At 41.2% G+C, this 27218-nt stretch overlaps 1 protein-coding gene across 21 annotated transcripts in view; it reads left to right on the top strand.

The window, feature by feature from the left end:
- ADGRL3 (adhesion G protein-coupled receptor L3) overlaps positions 1-27218 on the top strand; it is a 522648-nt gene that overhangs the window by 405505 nt on the left and 89925 nt on the right. For 19 of the 21 annotated variants that reach the window (XR_009747735.1, XR_009747736.1, XM_061479312.1 and 16 more), the window contains 4 exons: positions 1343-1648; positions 3765-3868; positions 12124-12309; positions 16115-16153. Coding sequence is in view for 19 of the 21 variants with exons in the window: in XM_061479312.1 (XP_061335296.1) it covers positions 1343-1648; positions 3765-3868; positions 12124-12309; positions 16115-16153 (635 nt within the window). In the remaining 2 variants the exon portion in view is untranslated. The remainder of the gene's footprint in view (positions 1-1342; positions 1649-3764; positions 3869-12123; positions 12310-16114; positions 16154-27218) is intronic. The other 2 variants (XM_061479247.1, XM_061479290.1) reach the window with 1 other exon arrangement.

The raw sequence follows: 27218 nt of genomic DNA, 5'->3' as shown, positions 1-27218 counted from the left end.
GGTGATTTTCACATTTTAATTTCTGGCTAGGCTGGAGTTCACACTTGGCTGTATTTAATATAGAAACTCCAGTTCGTGTTACTGTGCATGGAGCAACTGTGACTCTGAAGGATTTTTGATGCTCAAAGAGGTGGGATGGTAGGGAAATGTTGTGGTAAGGGAATTAAGGAGAGAATAGTATCAGACAAGGATCAGAAAAGCCTATTCATATGGCTTCCTTACCTGTCTTTCCCAGACAGGCCCAGTGTTTCCCCAGGCAGGGATTGAGGGGCCATTTGTGAATATCTGGCATTTAATTGGAGCAAAAGCATTATGTTGAGAGAAGCAGGAAGGTGCTTATCTTTGGGAGAGGCAAAAGAGATGGGAGAAGCAGGCTTCTTCACAAGCTGTAAACAGCTTGGGCAAGGGAGGAGCAATTGGAGGTAGCCAACCTCCGTTTCCCCACCTGAGATTTTAGATCAAGACATAAAGAAATCCCCAGGAAGCTCCAGTCTGTGCAAGCACCTTGGTCTAAATAGGAGGCAAATTAAGGTAATTGTAAGGTAGGCATCCTTCAGTGTTCACTACTTGCAGTATTTAGGGGAGCTATTGCAGGATGTTTGTAGGTTATAGGATGTAGGATGTATTTGTAGCATGTACTGTAGGATGGGTTAATGCATTTCTAAAGCAGGTTCCCCACCTTTTGCTGCTTGACTGCTCATCACAGGTTTTAAATTAAATAGCCTGTTGAGCATTAAACTGGAGGATTTGGCTAGGCTGACATGCACCTTTGCAACTGCCACATGGCCTACAGCTCAAGGGACCAAGCGCTGCTGTTGGGATGAGGCAGCAAGGCATGAACCTGAGGGAAAATGAACGGCTTGCTCTGGAGAACAGTCTTATGTTCATCCTGTTGTGCACTGCTGTTTTGGGAATGGATTTGTGACGTGGTGCTTTTTTTATTACACCATGGAAAATATTTTTCTATCCAAACCACCTGGGTCTTCAGTAACACTAAAAAATTAAAAGCATTTCTGTGATAGGTGTTCCCTAAAAGATAGAAAATAAGATTTTTACATTAAAATGCCAGGAAGAAAAATGGTGAGGGCATAAAGTTCTGCTTTATTTTCATCAGATGCTAGTGCTTTTGGAAAATCGGTTGTGCTCCAGCAGTCATTATCCCCCTGTGTGCATCTCTTGCTTTGTGTTCCAGCTTCGATCTGAAAGGTGTCTGTGAAGCAAGCCTTGCATTAGCTGTAGTTCCAACTACACCCCACAGAGGTGGAGGGGACATCCCTGGGACCTAGGCTTGAATCTCTGTTTTCCTTCTTTTTTTTTTTAATCAACTACACCTTTGTTCCAGGAGTGTCAACATCAGGGGCTCTAAGCCCAGGGAGCACCACTGCCAGCACTACAGCACGGATGGTCACCAGCAGCAGCAGCCGCCCCACCACGACCTCGGCCTCAGGCAGGAGGAACAGGAGCACCAGCACGCCATCACCCATGGCTGATGTCCCCAATGAAATGACCACTCACCTCCCGCCTGCCTCCTCCCAGCTGCCGCCGGCTGGCGCAGAGAGCTGCGACCCCATGGAAGCCCGTGATATTACGTGGTCTCGAACTCGGCAGGGACAGGTGGCAAAGCAGCCATGTCCTATGGGCTCTATAGGTGAGTTGAGGGATGGGAGAACACAGCAAGCTGCCTCTGTTTGCCCATGGGATATTGTGAGTGTGGAGTAGGATCACTCACAGGCCCCTCTGACACACTTGCTTCCCTCAGTAGATCACACTGATGCCTTCTGTCAGGTCTGCATTGCTTTGGTGAATTGTGGGAAGCAGCTGGCTGGGCCCCAAATGTGCTGGGGACATTGTGCAGGATCTTTAGCGTCCCAGGCTCTGGCCAAAAGAGAGTGCAAGCCAATGACCTTGTAGGGTTGAGCTTGTTTTGCTATAAAAGCTTCTGTTTCCAGAAGTTATGTGCAATGTGCCTGCTATCTCTGGTTTTGCCTTTATTTGTAGATCCTGGGCTCATTGGCTGATGTGTTGATGTCCAATGCCTTGCTTGATTGAGAGTGGAGGAGGGAAGGGAAGGAAGAAATAAACAAAACTTACATTTTGAAGCTATTTGCTGCACTGTTTTCATTTCAAAGGTTGTGGCCAGCATTTTGGAGCACTCCTGAACCAGCATGAGTGATTTTTCAGCCTGCAGACAATGTGATCAGCAGGGAAAGCAGGGGGGGAAACAAAGCCAAATCTTTCAAAATGGTTTATTGCTTATTGGATTTTTGTCTTTTTCTTCACTCTTCCCCCCCAGTTGTTTTCTTCCAAAAGATTGCTTTTTGAAATTTTCTGTCCAACTGAAAACATAGTCGAATAAAGAATGGGGTTTGGCATATGGCTCAGTTTGCCGTATTTTAACAAATGCAGGTTTCTAAAAGTATTTGTTTTTCAAGTGAGTCTTGGTGTCCAGCTGAAAAGCTGCTTGCCAAGAAGGAATCATAAGTTGGAGAAAATTGCATGAAAATAAAAGATGAAAGGATCTGGCTTGCAGAGGAGACTCTGTTAAATTTACACCTGTGTATATGAATACTGACTCCCTGCTGAATTTGGAGAGGTCACACTGATAAAAATACATGTTAAAGTATGATGGGCATGGAAAGATATCAGTCGTGAGAATAGGTAAACACCAATTTTGCTACCTTTCCAGACCCATTTGGTAAAAATAATGCCAAAAATGTTATGTGGTTTCCAGAGAGGGGAAAGGAGAGTCTGCACTGAAAGTGTGGAAAGGAATGGAGAGGAGAAGAGGAAAAGGAAGGCTGGATGCAGGGAGCCCTTTTCTAGGCACGAGAGCTGGATGAAAATAGCTCAGGAAAAAAGAGGATAACCCAGCTTTTTGATAGAGGATGGCAAAAAGCCTTCCCCATCTCTAATTTCAGTGATTCATGCAACTTGTTAAAAGCTGTGGTATATTAGCAGTGAGCTTCTTCCAGCTCCCTTGGAAGGCATAAGCAAACTCTCACTGATTTCAGTCGGTGCTACCATCAGATCTAGCCTTGTAATTCACTCCTCTGCTGAAAAGTTTGGCTCTGCACTTTGAATAACGCAGACTCTAATCTACGTATTCAGACTTTCTTGCTTTTTAAAGATCTTTAACTGCACCATTTCAGATGTATTTCTCTTTGTCTGGAAAGGCCTGAGGTCCTTTGCTGTCTTTTGCAGCAGGAATCTGGGGGGGGGCCCTTGCCAAACAAAACTCTCCTATGAAGTCCCTCTTGACAGCAGCGGGTGGACAGTAAAGCCCAATGTTACATCTTGGCATGCACAGTGTTTAAATTTTTGTGTGTTTCCACTCAAATGGTCCAATGATGATTCAGAGCAGTAAAACCTACATAAAGCAGCATGGAAGTTGAGGTACAGGATCTGAGCCCAGGGCACCAGCGGTGGAACAGAGCACTTAAGGTGCTGGTTCAGTGTTTGAGATGCAGCTTTGATTTGTTAGCCCCTGGCATCTTTCCTGCCTGGCCTAAGGCAAAAACCTCTGTCCGTAGTCTCCAGCAAAATGGAGATAATGTCCTTGCGCTACCTCATGGGTCTTTTAAGGCTAAGGTGATGGGAGACTAGGACACTGAAATGAGTCGTAAGGATCCTATTGAGATTCTAAGCACTACTAAGCTCCCATGCTTTGCATGAGGTGTCTATCATTGTGAAATGAAGCCTGTAACATGGGGTTTGGGTGCAAAATGCAACTGGTAACACTGAACACAATGGCTTTCCTTTTCCAGGTGTTGCAACCTTCCGGTGTCTTGCGCCAGATGGGATTTGGGAGCCCCAAGGACCTGATCTCAGCAACTGTTCTTCTCCCTGGATCAACCACATCACTCAGAAGGTAAAACCCTTCCTATGCGTTGACTACACTGAGCCTACGCACTAACCTTCCTGAGCTCCCTGGTTGTTTTCACAACAGGGAACCCAAAGTGACAAACACATAAAGCATGAGCCATGCGAACTAATGAAGAATTGTAAGAAGAAAGCAAGACTGTAAATATGTGATGGAAATTAATTCAAAGAGAGTGAGGAAAGGCAAAGGAGAGGGACTGTAGAGCAGAATTTAACTAGAGTGAACAGTGGTTCTTGTTTGTGTCAAGAAAAGGAGGAAAAGAGGGGAGGAGGTGGGTGGTCATGTGGAAAATACCAACTTATTGCAGAAGGAAGCTTTCTCTTTCACGCATCCCCAAGGATTTTCTCATGCCATGCAAGCACAGGATAAACCCTATAGTTGAGAAATCTTTACCAAAGAAAGGCAGGCTCAATATGAAATGTTTGCATTGCACTTCTGACTTTCTGTTTTTAGTTCCTGTAAAGGAACTGATGGAATAAAAAGCAGTGCTGCAGTAATGCATATCTTTTGACTCTTAAGTCCCTTGATAAATATTTTATAACACTTCATCATTTATCAGTGTTAAAGTGCATTAACATGTGACAATAGAAGTTCAAGACAAGCAGAGCTTATTTGATATCAATATGTTGAACGTTTTTGTTATTAATGCACAGTGGTGCTTTCAGCTGATTTTATTACAAAAGAAGACCAGATGTGTGTTTATGCCACAGAGTCTGTGGGCTGAATCCTTATTATTGCAATCTGTGGGGATTTATTCGCTCCTTTAGCCAGAGTGAGTGAGTCCCAGCATTGCAGGCTAGCTGTGCTGCTGTGTGGGAGCAACACAACACTCCCAGAGAGCCAGTGCTTGCTGGTGAACAGGACGGGGTGACCCTACAGACAAGACTCTCTGGCTTTCTCCTGCCTGTTTCCCATCTTAACTGAGGTACAACAACCTGTGAATCACTAGCACATACACCCCTGATCATCACTATATCGCACCATATATATTTATACCTTTCCCTCCCCAAAGACGAAGGAAGATATTCATTAACATGGGGCTGCTGTGACATGGCACAGCCATTAAAAAGCCTGTGGTCCTTCTGTCCCATGTGGGAGGGTGGGCAGCTTTCCTGCCATGCACTCAGCTAGCTGGTTAATAAAAATTGCCTTTTCTGATATTAGCAGCTGTGCAGCTCTTGTTTTATGACCCACGTACTTATCCTGGAGGGGTTAATATTACTTACGCTAGCTATAATTCACGAAGGCAGCTGGGAGACCTTTTGCTGCTCGGTGAAGATGTCTAGGCAGTTAGCCATTAGCAGAGGGAAATAATAGCTTGCACTGATGAAATCTCCATCAAGGTTAGGCTTATTTTATTTGAAACCCCAGCTATCATTTGTGTAAGAAATTACCCCCATTTAATTTGCTATGTGCTTTCAAAGCAGGCTACAATTGGACAGCCAGGTTTACAGAAATGCCCAGCAGGTTAAAATTGGGACTGGAGATAGTCAGTTTGTTTTAATTGTTATTATTTTTGTGGAGGAATTTAGTTATGTTCAGCTTTGGAAAGCTTCCACCAGTTGGTGGGAAGACTATAGGAAACTGTCAAATGACTCTGGATCCAATATTTGATGCCTAAGTAGTAATCCACTAGGATCTTGGAATACATGTCCCAACCTCTATTGAGAGCTGCTAGAAAAACATGAAGACTTTCCAGGAATGATTTTTGAGAGGAAAGTTCTGCCAGGCTTGCCTATGGGCATGTGCTGGGGTTTGCATTCAATAAGATACTTAGAGCAAACACATTCTAAATTACTAATGAAATAATCAATAACCACTTGGTTTCCCTGCCCAAGCAAGAGGCTTGGAAATCGTCACTGTGCTTAGAGTTGAAGACTGATCCACACATAAATCAGGCACTGGTTTCTCACATCCTTGCTGTTGATGGGACGCTTCCCTGCCCCGAGCTTGTAGACTTTTTCCAGCACCTATCTAAAGCTGAAAAGCCTTCCTCCTCTCAGCAAAGCCAGCTCCACTTCTTGCTAGAAGAAGCAGAAAGCCATCCATACTTCGGGGGTGATCACACCCTGCAGCTCAGCTCTCCTGTATCCTCAGTGTCTGGGTCCTCCTTGGCCATCTATCCCACAGCATCCACGGCTGCAGCACAGCTTACAAAATGGCTGGAAATGCTACTTCGTCAGCCAGGGTTCATACCTGTCTTCATTCCTAATCTGCTTTGTCTCCCAAAAATACCCTCTTCTATCACCTGCTGGGACCAAGCTACTCAGGAAGAAGGGTGATGAGTCCCCTGGAGAGATTTCAGCCAAGCCAGAGAGGATGGAAGGAAAATGCTGTGCTTGCTTTCATGTCTCTCTAAGTGAAGTAAGGATTATTACTTGCTGCTTTTCTGTCTCCTGCTGTGTTCAAACCGTACATTGGGTGTTTGCCTGCTTGCATCATGGTATTAGGTTTTACAACCCTCTATTAGCTTCCATTAGAGTTATTGTGCTTGATGGAAGATCAGAACAAATGTCTGCTTCAGCAATTCATTGGCCTCCTGACATTTACTTTAACTTTATTGTTGGTGCCTATCGTGCCCTTGTAACATAGCAGGAGAATAAACTTACCAGTGCGATTGAATTAATGCACTGCTGCCTGGGTTATTTCTAGAGTCAAGCAGTAAAAGGAAACAAAAAGGTCAGTTTTGGATACATTGCTTTGTCCTGATCATGAGGTCATACATTCGGTCTCAGCTTCTTTGTTTTACCTCTTCCTTTCATCACTATGGTCATTGGTGCAGGGTATGACTTGCATGAAAATATCTTTTCCTTGCTGCAGCTTTCAGTTGTGGGTGCTTCCTAGGAGGAGAGGCACCACTGTGCTATGCTTCAAGCCTCTAAACGAGAGAAGGCAGAACAGAAAGTGTTTTGTCCTTAATGAATGCATGAAAAGCCTCAAACATCCATAAAGCACATGCCAACCGTATTCATGTTGCCCTCCTGAACAGCATAGATGATATAGTCACAAAGAGCAGATAAACCTTAGGGGTCAAAGTACAAAGTACCTTCATCAGGTCTTGTAGATTTGCTAGATTGTGTCTGACAGAGGGAGTAGGGTTTTGTGGAGAACATCACCACATGATCATGTCGAGGCCTGAGGGTGAAGTTGCAGTCCTGATGACACCATAGTGAAATCCTTCATCCAGGCTGATTTTGACAGTATGTTTCCACAGTGCCATCATGTACTAGATGAAGCAGATGCTATAGTTGATGGGTTATTAGAGGGACATTAAATGCAGTTTAAGTTGTTTGAATACCATAGTTTCAAACCCACTTTTTCAGTGTTCTCTAGCTCAGCTGTACTGTAGGAAGAGCAGCAGCCAAACCCTGTTGGATAACTAGCGTTTATAACTAGTTAGTTATAGCCTTAGGTATCATCCGATAAGAGAAAAAAACAAAGTTAAATGGAACAGGATGTTCATCGTCCAAAAAAGAGGATGGTAGATATGTTCTGACTCTTTTCTATGAATGTACACATGTGCAATGAAACCTCTGCCAGGGAAAGAAAATGGCCATGAAGGCTTTACAGTGTCAGAAGTTAGCCCACGGCCCCTCTTTCAGCCTTGCTCCCAGCTGCTGGCAGCTGCTGGTGCCTGATAAAACCTGTCAGATGTTTGTACCTCCAGAAAATAGCGTCGACTCCATGGCCTTTCCAGCTGACTGGTCCACTTTGTATATCACTGTTTTTAAAAATCCTGGTTCAATCTTTCATGACATCTTTTTGTTTTTTTTTCGTATCAGTCAGCCTCAGGCTGCAGGAAAATATTTTTGCCTTTATGACCACATTTGCTCCCTTCCCAGTATCTTTCTTGTTTCTTCTGAATTTTCTTCAGTAAATACTTTTTTTTCCTTCATTTTTTTCTCATTTTTATTCTACCGTCTTCTTCCACAGTCATTTGCTTCTGAGAAAGGTAGGGCTGAAACAGGGAGCAATGCAATATGGGGGAGGTCATTGTTAGTATTCCCAGAAAAGGTTCCCTGCTTCTGTTCTTTGGCATATATGAAACAGGCAGAAATGTATGCCCTCTTCAACAACTATTATTTCACAGTCTTTTCATTCATAAGAAGACACAAGATAGTGGTACAAACTGTGAAAATATTAGCAAAGTGCTGCACAGCGTGGTTTCAGGTATGCCAATGCTGATTTGTAAGTCTGGCCTGAATTCTGTTCAAATGGAAGAGATGAGCAAATTTTTTGACAGAGCTAGAAAACTATATTTTGTGTGTTGGCATTTTTGGCAAGAAACATTTTTTTCTTTCCTTCAAATTAGCATTCCAAGACTAGATTTAATCAATTTGTAAAAGGGGGAGGAGAAATCATCCAAAATAACCAGAAATCCAATTTATTTTGAACAGATTGTTTTATTTTATCCCAGAATACTTTTTCTTGTTTGTTTTTAAATCTTTTTTTTCATAATCAAGATAGAAAATAATAAAAAAACAACAAAAAAAACTCAAATCAGAAAGAGATGTATTATTTTTAGCTCCCTTTGTTTCTGAACCTCTGAGTAGAAAGCTCAGTTAATTGCACATTTTTTCCCTACTTCTTGCTGACCTCTCAGTAACAGTGTGACCCTTGAAGAACCTCCAAGGATTGTGCCTGTGTTCCTGTCTGACTCTGTCACTGTTTGAGTTAAAGAGTATTACGTTTTGGAAGAAAAACCTTATGAAGGGCTTGTCTTCCATGCAGCAATGGTGATGAGGAAGATGTGGAGAGGTGTTTTATTAGAAGGGAAGGAAGTTAGCAATACATCCTCTTGGGCACCAGTGAGTTTTGCTGAGCATTATGTAGAATTAATCAAAAAAGGTGCTCAGTCCTAGTGTTATGACAGACCAGACATACATCTTAGGCCTGGACTATTCAGCCAACATTTGGGACTTGTAACAGAAGTTGGATTTGATAGGTCTGCATGGGAGATGCTTCAATATTGGTGGTAAATGCTCAAAAGAATTGGGGAAATTAGCATTAACATGTCATATGACCATCATTTTGGATGCCCCTCTCATTATCCACACAGGCAGAATGGAAAGAGTGTCTCAACACTGTTGAGACTTGTAACTGCTTTTTCTGGTGATAATGAATAAGTGTGGAAATGAATGTCAGTGCTAGGAAGTAGCTTCATCATCTGTCAACCAGACACATTGTCCCAAGGGACTGGCACATCTCTGTTTTCAGGAAACCTGGGTGCATTAAATGAGCTTGGGTAAACACTTCTGTGTCCCTGGGGTTCACAGATTTTGAGCTTTAATGTGCCTTTTCTCAGGCATTTCTTCCATTGTTGCCTATATTTGGGGTGTTTATTCGGTCACACTATAATTCCTCTGATTTGCAGGTCTTAGGATCAGTTCAGGGTAAAAGGAAAAGAGTTTATTAGTGACGAATCCACACCACTTTTGCTGACAGGTAGGAAGAATGGCAGCCTGCAGTTAAATGCCACCAAGAACTTATTGCAGGGAACTCTTGGTTTTGTCTTTGTAGCAGCTGACGAATTTGCTCTGAGTATGCTAGTTTGCCTAGGTGCATGGTCCAAGAGAATATGTATGCATCAAATATTGGGTAGAAGGTGTTTTTTTTCTAATGTATCTGTAATAAACCATTGCATTCCTGCACTTTTCTATAAAGCTTACAGAAACACCATGTTACATACATGCTAAGCTCCAGTGATGAACTGCAGGAAAATGTTGAAATTGATTTCTTTACATAAAGGGATTTGATGCAGTCATTCTTTAATGTTCTGAGTGCCAATAGAAGAGGTCAAAATTCAGCTTCTATGCTGATATGTGGCTTTGTTCAGCTGCTTATGAGAGCAGGCAGCTGTAAGAATAAGATCTGGTTTCTATGGCATTAGCCTTGTGTGTAACAAGGAAGAAATAATTCAATTTTTGAATATGTTATCATTGCTCTAATGGGAAGAACAACACATTATCTCTTTTATTTATCTCCTCTATATCATCATATGCTTTAATTCTCTGAAGATGAGCATATGAACATCTTCACTTATATTTCATTAAATCAGATTGGCTGTCGCTGTCAAATCGATGAAAGTAAGTTATTCATTTATAACTCAGCTAATTGATTTACAGAGAGGTAGAAACTCAGCTTGCAATCTTTCCCTAGAATCTTGCTGTATAATAAGCACCAGAAATTGAGGGAACATGAGAAACATCTGATCTCTAACTGTTGGAAAATAAGACAATTGGAAATTTCATATGAAGAACCCAGCAGAGCTGGCCACTGAGCCTGAAAAAGAAGTGGGAGCTCCATTTAAATGTCATCCTGTGCAATTTCTCCTTATCCTTGACATATTCCCTATGGATACTCATTCCAGATCACAGAGTGGTATATAACAAAAAAAGCCCAGAAACCTGCAATAGTGTTTTCGTAGTGGGCTGCTTGTAGAAAGGAGATGGAACAAGCTGCCTTGTTCTCAGTCTCCATGGCACAGAAGAAGAGAAGGCCACCAGAAAAGGACAGCAAAACAGAGCAAGAAAGGGGGTAAAGTCACAAGGGGAGAGTTTCCCAAATAATTGTGCAGTGAATTTCTCTACAGGTGATTTGTAAGTTTTATGACTCAACTAAACAATAAAAGTGGTTTAATAGATTCAGCCAAACAGCCTACTTGGTTTTCCCTTACAGCAGACCTTTGAAGTCTTAAGCCTTTTGCTCCTGAGTTAACATGCTTTTATGTGCTGAGAATCACTAGCCTTGTTATAGATGTAGTGGCTAGTGGGTTAAGGAGCATGCAAATACGAAGAAATGCAAAGTGGTAAGTTAGCACCTGATTATTAAATCCGTATGATGGGAATTGTGAACATTTTTATCTTGCTCATCTGGGTTATCATCTGTTTTTGTTCCTTTTACAAATAGCTTTTTTTTCGCACAGCCGTTGTAGCAAAAGTCATCTTCTCACTATGAAATAATCTTCTGGAATCAGAAACTTCTCTTTCTTAACAGAAGAGACTATTTACATGTTTGGTTGTTTTTTTTTTTTTTCAAGTGGCATTAGGTAGGATAAGGGGACAAGCTAACTGAAGCCCTCCTTAGCATGGGCTTCTTGTGAAATGCAGTGTCATCTTTACTTACATCTGTTGTGGTGCAAAGAAGCAGCAGCCCCTCAATTCCAGCAATGCCCTGTAAGAAAATCAGTTGTTGTGTTGAAGCCCATGTGGTGACCATAGCTGGAAAAGCCACCTGTGTTTAAACCATACTCAAAAAAGATGTCCCTGCAGGGAGGTTGGAATTAGATGATCTTTCAAGTTATTGTCCTGGTTCCAGCTAGGATAGAGTTACTTTTCTTCCTAGTAGCTGGTGCAGTGCTGTGTTTCTGCTTGAGTCCGGAAGCAATGCTGATAACACACCGATGTTTTAGTTGTTGCTCAGTAGCACTTACCCTGATCCAGGTCTTTCAGTCTCTCATGCTCTACCATGAGGCGGCGCACAAGAAGCCAGGAGGTAGCAGAGACAGGACACCTGACCCAAACTAGCCGAAGCGGTTTTCCATACCACAGCATGTTGTGCTCAGTATATAAACGAGGGGGAGTCACCCAGAAAGGACTAATCGCTGCTTAGGTTGGGCTGGGTATAGACCAGCAGGTGATGAGCAATTGTATTGTTCATCACTTGTGCTTATTGGGTTTTGGGTTTTTTCCTTTTCTGTTTTTAGTTTTATATTATCTCCACTTCTTATTTCCCTTGTCATTAGTAGTAGTAGTAGTAGTATTATACTGTGTTTCAGATTTAGCGTAAGGTGTCCCTGCCCACGGCAGGGGGGTTGGAACTAGATAATCTTAAGGTCCTTTCCAACCCTAACGATTCTATGATTCTATATAGTTCAACATAGTTGGATTCAGTTATTAAATTGTTTTTATCTTAATCTGTGGGTTTTACCTTCTTTTGATTCTCCTTACCCCCTCCTGTGGAAGGGGTAAGGGGGTGAGTGAGCCACTGCATGGTACTTAGTTACCAGTTGAGTTTAAACCATGACAGTCCCTTCCAACTCAAACAGTTCTATGATTCTACAATTACATGATCAAACCATGGAGAGCCTTGCTGTAGTTTTCTTCTTGGAAACTTCTTTTCTTTCTCTCTTCTCTTCTTCTTCTGGGGAGTTGATTTGTGTAACATTCTGGAGCTGGAAGGGACTGGAATAACATCATACTAACAGCCAGGGACAACCTTTTCTTCTGCTTTCTTAACTGCAGATGAAGTCGGGGGAGATGGCTGCCAACATTGCCCGAGAGCTTGCAGAGCACACAAAAAACCACTTGTATGCTGGTGACATCGCATACTCTGTGTCTGCCATGGTCCAGCTGGTGAACTTGCTTGACGTGCAGCTCCGAAACCTGACTCCGGGTGGGAAGGACAGTGCTGCACGCAGCTTAAATAAGGTAAAGACAAATGGTCTTGGGAAGGGCCAGGAGGCTGAAGAAGGGTTTGGCTCTCCCTGGAGAGCTATTATAAATGTCTTGCTGAATGACTGCCATTTTAGGGCAGTGATTCTTTCTTAGTAGACAAAAGAGTACCTGGCAGGTTTTTGTTTACAGTGTATTTTATTTTGCTGAGAAACAAAAAGGTTGTAAATGCCAAGTGTACTACTGTTCCTGGGAAATATGTATCCTTAAATGTGTACATGTATGAACTCCAGGTACTTCATTGTGGTCTCAGCTTTCATAGCTCAGTATGAAAATGACTCAGGTGATGCCACAGCAGTTATTTTGGACATGTGCCAGTGTGAATAAGATCAGAATTTTGTCCAGCATTTCCAGTACTGAATCTGTCTGTGAAATGCCATATAATAAGATCCACAAAATCTGAATATTTAAAGCCTCATGAGACAGTCTAAATTTTTTTTTTCATCCCATAACATTATAAGATGCTGATGTGAAGGTCAAATGAACACTTTTATGCATTAATATAAAGAAATAAAAGCAGAAAGAAGCATTTATTTACGCTGGAGAACCATTTACCAATGGCACATAAGATACCATCATGATTACACCTAAGGTCTTCTGGATGGTTTAATATTAGAGGGCCTTTTAGTGATGACCTGTGACTTAACCCAGAAGCACCTTACTGCATGATGATGGTGTGGTTTCTGTGCCCTGTTTGAGAAGAACTATTATTAGTCCTTTTGACATTTCCAGAGTTAAATGGAATGGTTCCACACTAAAGGTATTAGAAGTTTCCCATACTGGGAGGAAATACAGGCTGTGGAGTCTGTAAGAATGCGTTTAAAGTTCAGGGTTTCCTTGGTTCAAGGCCTTCTTCATCACAGAATCTCATGTAAATGCATGGGATAGGACTTATATATGATTGAGATAGTGAATAGTAAAGGCCTAGTCATCAGAAGAAAGAGCAACTGAACCCTGTGGCTATGAGCACATGGTTATATTGGCCACCCAATTAAAATAAGACACAAAATACTGTTTTCAGCTTCATAGTTGGCTCCGACAGCCCTGGCATTCATGTAAGATCAGAACTTGCTCCCAAGGTTATACAGGAAATAAATTATCCCAGCTAAACCTGAAATTTCTTGTGTATCTTCTGAAGAAAAATACTTTTTAGAGTCATAAAGTGTTTTTTTTTCTCGTAAGTTATTATTGTAGACCTATGCTGTTTTAAATGCAAAGGGCTTCTGGATTGTTTAAGATAACAGCCGCTTGGGAACTGAAGTCCTGCATCTCATGTGCTTTGCATGTGCTGTGAACTGGGTTATCCTGATGCTTTTAATTAGTGCTGCTTCCAGCTATTTTATAACAATGTAGGTAATAATTGTATTAACTGTTACATCAGCATAACATTATTTGTTATAATCATCCCATGGTTCTTTGTTTGAAATGATGGTGATGTCTGACAATATCAGGTAAAACCAGCAATTAATGTCACCTACTAATGGGTTTCACTGTTCTAGTCTGCTTGCTCTTCTGAATATGCCTCAGCCACACCCAACATTTTGTCACTTCAGCTTTGCAAGCACATGTTTTTCATCTTTTTATATCCCACCTTCCAGTATTTGTTTTGATTATATGAAATGGGGTTGTATCACAGGGGCAGGTATAAGTTAATGAGGGGAGGGGAAGTCTGGACAAAGGAGAGCATTCATCAGCTCGGCTGTCACTCCTGGAATCCCCCTTGCAGGTTCCCTCCCCCCCCCCCCCCCCCCCATCAGCTTTGCACAAGCAGCTCATACAAATCAATTGCACTCCGCATTAAAATTCTGGACCGTGTGGAGTCCTGCAAAACAGCGATGCGAGTCAGTGATCCAAATGACAGGCTCAGTAATTTACTTGCTCTCATTCCCCACTTAATTCTTTAGAAGAGCAACTGCGCTGTGTTCATTTAAGAATGCATGAATTCAACTTGGAAGTACTATTGGGCAAACAAAAGGCAGCAGAGTTACTCCTCCATTTTCCTCTTCACTGATCAAGAGTATTTTCAAAATAAAAGCGAAAAAGTCATTTGCAAAGAGTGTTGTTGAGTCAGAAAGAAGAAATAAAGTAAGCACTAACCATTAAATATTCTTTTAATCATTAAACGAAATGTGCTGGGAATCTGAAAGTAATCACCTGTGCTGGTTTGTACTGCTTTTTTTCTTTTTGCTTTTTTTTTTTTTAAGCTGATGTACAATGAATTGAAATAAACTGGCATAATCAGAATTTTTGAAAGCCATCATCTTGCAGGAGCCACTTTTCTGTCACTAAAAGCTTTATGCTTTCCACTGGATCAGGCTTAATTAAGGTAATAATTGTTCTATTGCAGAATGGCAAGACCCCCAAGTGAATACCTCTATAATTTTCAGCAAGGTTTTCTTTGATCTCCATTTGTTTCTGTAAAGTCTTAGTACTGGCCAGGTTTACCCAAAGGAAGGTTTCTACTGTTACAAATTGATGAATTAGAAATTGAAATTAGGCATTGTGTGATACCTGGGTGTATTTTGTTTATTTCAGAGCCTCAAAACTCTTAGGGACAAATTTGTTTCTCAGCTGTACTAAAGAGATTGCACTGCTGTGAGTTGAGAACAGAAGTTACCCTGAATCTCTGTTGATGTGCAATTTCCAACCCAGGCATGTCAGCAGAAACAAACATAGCCAGGCCAGTGGCTCTAAGCAGCCTGATTATGCAAGGTTTAGTTGTACCAATGCAGAGCTCACCAATTCTAGCTCATTGCTGCAGACTGCCTGCAAAGTCCTGGAGAGATAAATAAATGATTGTTGGATTCCGTGACCCACTGAAGTGCATTTGCCAGGCAGGAGGCTTGCAAGTGCACATCAAAGTACAGTCCTAACCGTGCTCCTATGAAAAAGGTGGTATTCTTTGTGGAAAAGCTGCTCAGCATATAAACCATTTAGGCCCAGGAATTGCAAAAGAAAGCACACCTGGCATGAGAGGATTGGAAAATTCATTCCTGGAGAAGCAGTTTAATCCAAAGGGGAAAGAATATCCTCAATAAGAAATACTAGATCAGATTCCCATGTCATTGTTCCATCCTCTTCAGTGACCTTTTATGCTATCAGGAGGCCTGTGCAATGCTCTGTCCTCTGGTGCAGCATGTTACCACACTTGGTATTTGCCTGAGCTGGCTTTAAGCAGCTCACAGCAGTGAAGCTGGAGTGCTATAGGTTTTGCCTTAAGCCACAGACCTGAGAAGGTGTGTCAGGATGGGTCCATAGAAGTCCATCCTGTGTCAGGATGCAGTCCTGCATACATTTTGTTCACTGGAATTGATCCTGCTCATCCAAAGCTTGGTTATACCTCACTGTGCCATCAGCACCTGTCTGACTGCAGAGCCCCCACTCCTTATGTAAAACACCATCAGCCCCATCCTTTCCAGCCTTTTTTTGACCTGGAAATATCATGTGTGATCTCCAAGCTGTTAAGGAAAACATCATCTCTTGAACATCTCTACTTGACTTCAGTGTCTCCTACCATCTAACAGCTGCTCTTGAAAAGTTGCCGGTTTGTGCTTTACTTCACTGAAAAAAAGGACTAACACATATTTCTGGAGCCAGTCCTTCCAGCCTTGCACTGCTGTCTAATTTGCATGCTTCCTTTGGTATGGTTGGTTTTCAGGAGCTGTTTAAGAGACAAATGCGGTTTTTTTCATAGGCGTTTTCTTCAATTTTTTTTTCCCTTGTTCTGTCACTAACTTGTTTTTTCTATTCCGTCTTTAATCTGCTGTCTTTATGGACTCAGCTTCAGAAAAGGGAGCGCTCTTGCAGGGCCTATGTCCAGGTATTTCTTGTGGTTTTAATACGTGTCCAGTTGTTTGAATGATTGTGAAATGGGTCTTGTCTCTGTGAATAATCTGTCTATTACCATCTTTGTGGCAGCAAGTTCTAAGGTTAAGGTTGCAGGATAATAATTTCATTCTTCATATCCTCCCACCTGCCCATTTTCTCTCAGACTTGACAAAATTTTGGGCAAAACCTTTGAACCAGAAAGTGGGAAAAAGCACAGGAGAGATCTGACAAGACTCATCCAGCCATAGGAATATGCAGAACAGTATGGATGCATGGAAGTAAAGAATGCAAAACTCCAGCTGAAAGAGGTGTCTCCAGACCAGCTAGGTTTTGCTTACGACATATCACTCATACCATTGCCACCTGCATTTCCTTAGTTTTCTTTCTTCCCCTCTTACACTTGCAAATTTAGAAACAATTTGAAATGGTAACACTCAGCATGAGGGAGGAGGTAGGATCATAATGAAATGCAGGGTGTCCTCAAAGAGGGATGTGGGAAGGAAGAGAGTGCTGCAAACTAAATATAGGATTAGGAACATAGTGTCCCATAATGTTCACCCAGCTGTGGCCCAACTTTTGTAGGCTTACTTTGTGAAAACATGAACAAAGTCAAGCTCCAGCACTTTGGAAAGACCTGATTGTAGGCTTTTCAAAAGTGGGGCCTTGGATTATGTTATCTATCCTGTCACCTTGCCTTAGAGCATTTGCTCCAGACTTTTATATAAGCCTGTTTGTATACTATCGGTAAGTTAATGCTGCTTAAGAAATGTGAACGTTTTACTTTCTAATTTCAGTCTTGTGCTTATGAACACTGATGTTTTACTTATGGGTGGTTGATTGTTATTTATGTGTGTATGTATAACATGCAGAGATGTAAAAATGAACCACACGTTTCTGGAGGGAGCTGTCTATACCCGTATTTTCCTGAAAAATTCAACTTCCTACAGTTGGTATTGACTTTATTTTTTTCAGTCAATATTTCATTTAGTGGAGGGGGATTAGATGTTTTTGGTTTCTAGGACATTAAAAAACAGTAACCTTCTGTTCTAGCAGGCTGTCTGTCATCCCTTTTATTATGGTCATGAGAGAAGGTCACCTTTTCCCTTCATATACGTTAATGGATAAAGATAAGGAATTGCACATCCCTTGTCTGGAGTGACTTCTCTTAAGATCCCAAAGAAAGTAACTAGCATTTGAAGGAACGTAGGAAATTTTACAGTGCAACACTCACTCCCAAGCTAGCTATCTTGTCTACTGGTAAAACTGGAAATGTGAGGCTGGTTGGACCATGAACCCTACAGTCCAGCTGGGGACCTTTGGTGCTACCTGACCCATAGGTTTAGCTTCACGGGCATACTTTAAAGAGTCAACACATGCTCCTGGTCTTTTTGTCTTCTTTCAAGCAATAGTGAATAGTGAATTTCATACACTCTACAAAAGGCTTGGCATTGGTAGAATAAGTCCTGTATATTCTTCACAAACTTCAGCTTACCCTTAATTTCAAGGACTTCTAGCTTTTCACTTGGAAAGGCTACTTGTGTGTTTGAACATTAATCATGCACCTACCTCTTTAGTAGACAAAACTGATGAAAGCTCATTGCCTGAAATGTTTAGTATAAATATGGACAAAGCTAGTAAATATATTTATTGAAGAGGACAGTCGTGTAACAGAGGGTTTGAAGAATGATTTAGATGATCTAATTAAACCTTTCCAGCTTTGCTTTGTATTACATGGAGGTAAAGTTGTATATCTGGACATATTTTCATACAGGGTATTTCCTTTTGGATACTCATCTAGCTAAAGTCATCTAAAAATCTCGTAAGGGAGACTTTGTAATAGCAATTAAATGTAACTGCAAATATTCTTGTTACAGGCCACTTGTCCTTTTACCAGTCAGTGGAATGTCTGGGCTGGCTAAGGCAGTTTGGCAGAGATTTCTCAACAGATTTTAAATGGTGAAATCCTGGACTTCATGTCAATGTGAAATGGGAATTAACAGGGATATATGCCACTGTCGGCAGAGAAACAGAGATTTCAACCTTGCTGACACGATCTCCTTGTGCGTATCCCATTATTGTGACGAGCATCCATGGCTGATTTTTTTCTCATGGGGCTGGACACGTACTTTCAGTTCTGCGTTCCCTAGACAAAGGATAGTGCAGTACAAAATTTACATGAGAGATGTCCATCAATTGTAAATATCAAAAATGCAATTGAGAAAAGGTGGGGGTTTTGGGAGGAGGAGGGTGATTTGAGAAGATAATAATTGCTAAAAGCAGTCTTACTGTTTTCTGTGGGATGACAAATTCATGTAGTCATGACAGCCCCTGTAGTGTTTGGGGTCTAAAGTCCTCTTAAGCATAAAATAAATGAATATAAATAAATATGTAAAACGGATCTGGAAATTTCGTGAATTATTCAAATATGAGGCTGGGAATGCCATATCAGATTACCATCTCATCTCTCTGTGTAAGTGTATAATTAAAACAAATATTGATTTAATTTGTGCAGTGTCACAGTATTGGTTGAGTTAAAAACGCAGGGATTTTACTTATAGGAGGTAGAGGTTACAAATGCTGCTCCTTTAGTGTTGCAAGTATGGTAAATGATCTTTTTTGTCTCAAAAATCCAACACAAATCAACCTGACAGGTGATGTGATAAATAGATATTAATATATTACCAGGCAATTGATGGGAGATTTTTTCAATCACTGTGGTATGTAAGAAAAGCTACGTGGACTTTAATTCATGATGCTAAGAGTCAACTTAGTCTGGGCTGACCAAGGTGGATATCCAAGTTGGACTGAGTGGCCTTAGAAAGATGCTTCGTTAGCTAAGGAGAGGTTGGATTCGATATGTGTGACCTTTTGGACAGCAGTGATATACATCTCTCATGCCTACCTTTCTGCAGTGTACTGTTCTTACACTCTATTTTGGGAAAGGGATAGAAAAGTCATAGTGTGGGAGAATGAGTCACAATGGGTGACGCATTTGATTAGCATAACTTCGTTTAGTGACTGGTATGTGGTGAAAGCCAGAATGAATATTCTGTAACTTTTTCAGAATTGATATTTGCTCATTTTCCAAAGGAGTTTATCTTTAAACTGAAGCACTGAAGGTGTAGGAAACACAAAATGTTTGTCTTTCTGGGGAGCTGTAAAACTGGGTTTGGTGTCACAAATTTTCTCCATACCCTTCAGCAAGTGGCATGTACTCACTGTTTCTCAGCTCCCCAGTTTAAAATGCCGTGGGTACAATTATCCTGCCCTCTGGGAATGGAGATGGGATAGTAAAGAAAAAATGAAAAAGTCTGAGTACTCAGATATTTCAGACAGTGAGGCCATATTAACACAGAAAACTTTAACATAAGAGAATATTGCTGTAAGATTTAGTAGCTGAAAACACAAGCATTAATAAAGGCTCATACCACATACAGCCACGTAGAGACTTTTTATCACATATGTGCACCTGATTGTGAAATCTGAGCTCACCTCCTTGCTTTGCTTGGATTTGTGGGCTGGAGCTTTGAGGCCAATGAATTTCACTGTGGTGCCAGCCCACGGCCTCTTCCCAATTGAAATTTCATGCTGCATTTTGGATGCAGATCTCAGAAGACAAAAACTTCACAGGATTCCCATTATTTTTGATTTGTTTGTTTGTTGGGTTGTGTTTTTTTTTTTTGGGGGGGGGGAAGGGGGGAGGTTGGGATTATTTTTTTTGTTTCTTTTAATTTTATTTTTTGAACCCAGTCTTGGTGACTTCAAAGCTGAAGGCTGGTGGATACAATAGATAGCCTGAGCAGCAGCTCAGCAGCTTTGTGGTAAGGGTGGAAGGAGGCAGCAAAGTGTTGCTTTTGCAGTGTTTTCCTGGACTACTGGTGTTTGCTGCTCTTGTTCCTGCCATCCTCCAGGCTGTCCTGTAAATCAGCTTGCCCTCTTTTGTGATTCTGGGCTTGCCTGTACAGCAAATGACCAAGATATGGATGTGCCATCTGCTCCATGAAGATCACAAGAGCTTCTGGATGTAGGTGTTATCGGAGCCGCCAGTGAAGCCAGTGCTGAGTTGCTGGCAGGTTCCAGGTAGCAGACAGTGGTGGGTGTCTGCAGTCAGAGTTGTCATTCTGGTTCTCTTGGAAGTTTTCTAATGTTTCACACTTGTAACATGGGCTGTTTGAATTGCTGTACTAAGCAAAAAATAAAAGGCTTTCCTCAGAGGATTCAAGGCATTAAGTTTAGCGCTGAGTAGGAGAGACTTTGTTTTTTCTTTGCTAACCTAGTAGCTCTCAGCAGATAAAAGGTGCATCTGGGACTTAGGCAGTACTGTTTAAAATGGATTAATTCTGTTTGTCCCACTTCTCTCTTGTTTGCATGGCTGGTCCCAACTTTGTGAAGACTAAATGAAAGAAACTTTTAGCTCTGAAAGGGAGCATAAATTGAATGATGCTGCATTTGCTTGTGTTCTTGTTGTGCCCGTGACATGAAAGACTAACATCCATTTATATAGAAAGGGCCAAATTAATGAGGAATTTCAAGTTCCTTGTTTGGTCACTTAATTGGCTCTATGACAAAGATCTCTGCAGTGCATGTCAAACAACTTTCAGGGTCTTCTAATGATTTGCGCATTGCTTGACTCCTGGTGCTATTCTGCACAGCCTGTCAGGCCAGGTATCGTTGTTAAAGTGGCTGGAATAAATTGGCTAGCAGTGCACATACAATGTCATATATTAACTATAGCTACAGGGAGTACTTCTAGCAGCTTTTTCAAGAGATTGAGATGTTTGCCCATCAGCATCAATGTGCCCAAAACCTTCACTTAATATAATTAAAAGGACAGCTGAAAGAAGTGTGACTCACAGTGGGATTCTATGGTTTGGTAGCCCTTTGTTAAAACTCTGTGAATTTAATATACTTCACAGTTTGAGAAACCTGCCCTTGATTTGTGTCAGCAGGAGCAAAACTTGAAATCCCCACCCTGCATGTTTCTACCACAGTGAGCCTGTTGTTAAGGAAGAATAGGATCAAAGCAGCAGCCTTGGGTTTTCACCAGGCTCTGAAATTCTTCACAAAAATACTAAAAATGAAGGTGGCAGCCTGCTCCTCTGCTACAACTGAGCTACAGCTGTGGTTGTGTGCCCACATGTAACATAGCAAAACTTGGGAAAAAAATCTAGCATTTTCTGTGTTGCTATGTGAGTAAGCTCTCTGCTTTAGGCTGAGTCAGTCCTGGAATCTGGTGTCACTGGTATAAAGTCTCAGTATAAATTGCAGTAGAGGTCAGTGGAGATGTTCCCTTTGATTTGGAATGTTGGAGGAAAGGTTGGGTCTCATGGACTCCCTAGAAGTTCCTTTAAAGGCTATGGATATTCTGTCAAAGGGGCATTTCTCATTTGCAAGCCATTTTCCTTTCTTACTACAGCTTTGCTCACTTCCCCAGAGTAATTACTCTAGCAGTTTCTTGTATCTTCTCAAATCCCAAACAGTAGGACAGCAAATACAGATGATTCATAAATGCAGTTTTCAGCTTATTCTGCGGGGAGGATCTCATTAGATGAAATAGATAATATGTTATTTCCTTCTTCCCAATCAATTCCTTTTATTCCAGTCCTACAGATGCCTTCCGACCTTAAAATATTCTTCCTTTTATACTAAGCAAAGCAAAACCATAACCTGTAATTTGTAACCTTGTTCTCTTTCTCAAACCTCCTATTTTTCTGTGTGCTCCAATTAGGAGATTATTGGTAGTTCAAGGCCAAGATCGCAAATCTTGCATACCTAGTGCAAGACCATTAATTCCATAGTTAAAATTTTTGTAGGTGGCATAATTTTAATAAAGGTCAGTGCCTTTCTTCTCACTGCAGTGATTTCTCAGTGCTACTGAAATTCAGGCCATTTCTGAGTCAGTACAGTCCCTGTAGCTACAGCTAGAGTTGAGAAGAGTTGAGAAGGTTGCATGTTCTTTCTTGAGAATCTTTGCTCTCAATCTGTGGGGCAATTTTAGAAATTCCTCTGCAAGTTTGAGGGAAGTTCTCCCTTTTGTTGTGTTTGCCATCAGTAGTAGGTTTTGGTTCAGTTCACCAAAAGTGATACCAGCAGTTTCCAATAACCACTCTGGTACTAGATATAGGCTAGCGCTTCTGTCTTGGTTTTTAGGGCAGAAGCAGAGATTGGCAGTAGATACTCTAATGTTATTTTTAAGCACTCACTGCAGTTCAGAAAGTTTCACTCTAAACATGTGTTTGTCCATTTCATTGAATATTATAATTGTTTTGTGATGACCTTATGCTTTGTAAAAAGCCTTAGACAGTGGCTGGGCTTCCTTGTAAAAAATTGTCTCCACTTATGCTTTGACCAGAGACATATTTTTATCTGGAATTAAAAGAATAAATGACAAGGTGAAAAGCTATCTGAGGGTAAAGAGCCTTGTCATAGAGATTTGAAGGCACTTCTCAGCTAAGAAGTAGGATTTAATGGCATCTTTTAGCCAAATTGACATTTTCCCTGTTTAGGAAGCTGAAGAAATGGCATGCACATCTATTTTTGACCTGAAGTTTCAGAGAGTGCATGACTGTTCCAGTTTGATTGGTGACCCTTGTGTAGTGGAATAGGGGTGCTGTTCATTTGTCACTCTAACAAGAAATGTCATTTCCTGAGCTTGGTGGGCCCTTTCAATGCAATAACTCTGCTAGAAGCAGCAGCTTGCATGCCCAGGTCCATGCTTTCATGCTGGTCCTCTCCTCTAAAGGGCTTATTCTGAGTCCAACAGGTACATTTGGAGTTAATGGAACTTTCTCTTGTACTGGTTCCTTTTCTGGCCAGAGGCAAGAATCACACAACTTCCAGCAGAACTTGGCAGCAGTGGTGTTGATTGTGCCTTTAACTCAATTAGTTTGGAGGCTTGCAAATATTGATAGCTTAAAAAAAGGTTTTGTTTTGGCAGTGAGTGTTTCGTATGAATACAGAACAAAACCAGCTGTTCTTAAGCAAAGAAGCAGGTAAACTTTTTTAAAGTAGCACTGCTTTTGAGTAGGAAAAAGGAGCATGATGTGATCATTGAACCATATCCACATTTCAGTGCCTCCGTTCTATGGTGAGTTTTTCATTTTCACTGCACTGTGGAACCAAAAGGGTTTTCAAGATTTTTTTCCTCTGCTGATTTTCTGTAAAACCTCAAGCTGCTATAAAAAAGTGGGCTAGTACTGTTTTTACATACTTCTAATAAAGATAACGGTGCGCTTTTTTGGGGAAGTAATTGAGACCTCAGGCAGGACCAGAGCCTCAGATGGTAATCACGGCCTGAGTTTGTGTCTGTGTGATTGCACTCTAAAGTCGTAGCGCTGCTGTTCTCAGAAATGGAGGGCAAACCTTTTTTAATAAGGCTGTGCCAGCAAATACCTTTGGTACAGGGGTAGATGTGTGAGCACCAGCCATGATTTTAGTCTACTGATGCAAAGCACAGCCTTGTTGCTGTAGCTCCTTCTATCCTAGTTTTTGAAAGTGCATTGCATGAAATATTCCTGTGAGATCAAGGAACACAAGTGTTAGCAGCATGAGACAGGGCTTTAAAAATTATAAAATGCAGATTTTTTTAATTAGACATATATTTGCAAAAGTGATGTTTTAATGCCCTGTGCCACTGTCCTCATTCTCCCAAAGCTCTACAGGACATAAGACCTTGATGCAGATTCCATGCAAAATAATATATACCGTGTGTTCAATTTCTTGTTAAGGAGGTGCTCCTTTGTGAGGAAGGACAAACTGCATATTTGAAAATTACACAGCAGAAGGATTCAATCAATATTCCCTGTAGGGCCTGCTGGTATTCACTTGTCATGAAGCAGTATTTTCTCCTCTAATAAGTTTTTGAGGGGTTTTGTTCTTCCATCAGCTGCTTGGTGAGAAGCCAAAATGAACAATAAAGGTTTAGAGAGGTCCTAACTCCAGGAGACCTGCTAGTTTTCTAAGGTTAGGGTTACAGTGCTTAAGCACTATAGCACAATGCAGTCTGGTCCCAAATTTGGCAGTGAGTACATCTAATATCTCTTAGTGATTTCCAGCATTGATTCCCAGTTAAAGACAGGTCTTACATTACAGAATCTGCTTCTGTCAAAGAGCAGTGCCTTGTATGTTGATACAGTGAAAGAAATAAGAGGATGTGGTGTAGAAATAAGAGGATGTGGTGTCACTGGATATATACTTCCCTCCCGGGTTTAAACTGTGTGTCACATAGCTGGATATTCTCACCAACTGTTTCTAGAGGGGGAGAAAATAAAAATAAATGACCAAGCAAAATTTAGTTTTATGGAATGAAGCAGCTGTCACAAAGGAAATCTATGAGATCTGTACAACTGGCCTTTTAGTAATATATAATTACTGTAAGGCTCCTAATTAGTTGCCTTTTGACAATACATCTTTTAATACCAATTTGTGTGTCTGTGAAGGAAGGTTTACATTTTGTTTCTGTTTTGTAACCTCAGGACAGAATCAAGAAACTACGAGCATATGCCCTTATTTGGGAAAAAATGTCTCCCTCTGCAATTTATTAACGTTTATTTACATTGAATGCACACTCTCTGGTGCTATATAATTGCATAATGTGAAAGGGATCACTATCATGGGATTTGTCTTCTATGCTTGGCATGTTCTTGCTCTTCTCTCAATGTCCAATTGTAGCTACTGCTAGATACATAAAAGGTCCACTGAGTCTAATATTCTCTGACCCAGGATCATTGGTCTTTACAGTCTTGTATTTAGGGGGCTTGGCTTTGCATGTATAGATACCCTGACATCACACAGCTACATCTACATATCTCAGGATAGAAAGGGAGATGGAAAATCTTTCTTCTTGGCTCCCTTCTGCCATACCCTTCTTCCCTCCTTTGATCTTAGGTTACAAACAAGCAAGCTATATCTTGTGAAAGCTTTCCCTCGATGTAATTTGAGTTACTGTTGTCCTCCTCTCTGGGCATATGGGTGCTTGTGCTGCCTATCTGTTAAGGCCCAGCAAGGTGCTATGAGTAGTGCTATGCTGTGAATGATGTTAAGAAACGTTTGAGCTCCAAACCCCACATTTTTGTTTTGGGTGAGGCTCACAAGGCTGCTTTGGAAATTGTTTACCCTGTTGAGCTGCATTAAGAAAAGGGGAGGAATCAGGCAGAGGAAGAGAAGAAAATTACAGCAGAGGAAGTCCTTTAGTTTGGTAAGCAAGGATGGGGTCTTCAGTGACATAGACAAGCAATACCCTTTATTAGGTGTTGGGATCTTCAGAGATGAGTAATCTCATGTGCCTTTGGACAGGTAAATGGGGATAATACTGTAGTTCTTTATACTTTCAGTGGGGCAAGGAAACTAGAGGGTGTCTGAGCTCCTGACTTGGCTGTATTAATTTTTTGAAGTGAGGTGGGATGCAACCAGGTCAGAACTTTCCTAGCTTCCTCTGAAAGTCCCCGTCTTTATCAGAATCACCAGGGATCTCAGGAAAAATCTGTCATGCCATCGGCTCCCAAGCACACCTATCTCACGCCTTCTTCATTTCAAAGGGCTTCTGTTGGGCCTAACCCTTCTACCACTGGTCATTGAGAAGGCTTTCCTGGGAGCTTGACACTGTTTCTTCTATTCTAGAGCTTGATCAGACCACAGTGTCCTTGGAGCATGTGACAAACCCACCTAAACCACTGTGGTTCAGCTTAAATGCAGACACAGGTTGATCCTTGTCCTGTGTGCCTGCCTTCCCATGGTTCCCGCTTCCTTGCCCAGCTTTTCCCAGCTGACATCTCTGTCTCAAGAGACATTGTTGCTTTAAGAGCTGTTTTGTTTCATTTAAACACCTACCTCAGCTCCTGTCCAAAATGCAAACATTTCATTAGCACCTCATCTCCTTGGCTTTAGCCGGCAGCACTCAGCCATAATGAAGTGTGGGGAACACTTGATTAATGCACTGAGACAGGTGAGGGAAGTGACCCTCTGGGAAAAGCTACGGACTAAATTCATCTTGAATATAATGCCAATGAAGACATTCTACTAGCTTTGTTCAGATACGTGCTAAGGACCTGACCCAAAGTCCTTGGAAATCTTTCTGGAGCTTTTGCATCAGACCCCACACCCCACATCCCACATCCAAAGTGATGTGGAGTGGCTGGCTTCAGGTTAGTCACTTCAAGAGGATGAAGGCTTACCAGCACCACTGTCTGTTGGGTGGGGAACACATATTTTGTGGAAAGTGGCACATTAGGCCTAATTGGCCCAAATTATGCAGGCATACATGCACACACATTAGAAAATAAAAAATGCATTTGATAATTTAGAATAATTTTTCTGGGGAAGAAAACTTTGCAGCAGATGTTTCAGCATAACACAAATATTTCAGTATCTGTTTCATGTTTTGACAAATAGGCATTACCTTTCTATCCAGAGCCAGGAGATGGATATGCTGCAAACACTCTTTCCACCATTCGAATACTGATAAAAGTATCCAGGAAGTTGTTTTAGGAGATTTAAAGACGCCAGTAACAGCTGACCTAAATGAATGTAAGGCAAATCGTAGTCTGCAGGATAACATTGAAAGGGGAGGAAAATAAAAATCCGCATTTTCTGCTTTCTGTGGATAAAAGATATTTGCAAGAAAACACCATGTTGTGTAGAACCTGCACAGCAAAATAGTCAAGTTGTTTGATCACTGGAAAAGAATACTACCTCCTTTTGCTTGTTATGAGATAAGCTACCAAAGTGAACTACAGAATTTTTTTATTAAGAGCTACAGAGATCAAGCTTTCAGATTTTAAAACACTGGGGGGAAAAAAAAAAAAAAAGAAAAAAAAAGAAAATTCACTTAAATGCTGTGAATTTTTAGTATTGCATCTTCACTGTTAAAGTCAGTCAGCTTTTCATGTGCACATATTAAATGTGTTAAGATGATTTATAGTCTATTTAGGAAAATCAGTTTAATAATCAGTTCAAGAAATTGATTTATGCTTAATAAGTTCCACTTACAGCAAATGAGAAAGGGATTCCAGTCCTGGATTGTAAAGGCTTGACAGCAAAAATATTTTTGCAGTAGCATT

Source organism: Pezoporus flaviventris, unplaced genomic scaffold (genome assembly GCF_033815535.1).
Source record: "Pezoporus flaviventris isolate CSIRO_AGI_PZ_B2104156 unplaced genomic scaffold, CSIRO_AGI_Pfla_v1 ptg000002l, whole genome shotgun sequence".
In the NCBI taxonomy this organism is placed as follows: Eukaryota; Metazoa; Chordata; class Aves; order Psittaciformes; family Psittacidae; genus Pezoporus; species Pezoporus flaviventris.
This window is presented reverse-complemented; position numbering and strand designations above follow the sequence as displayed.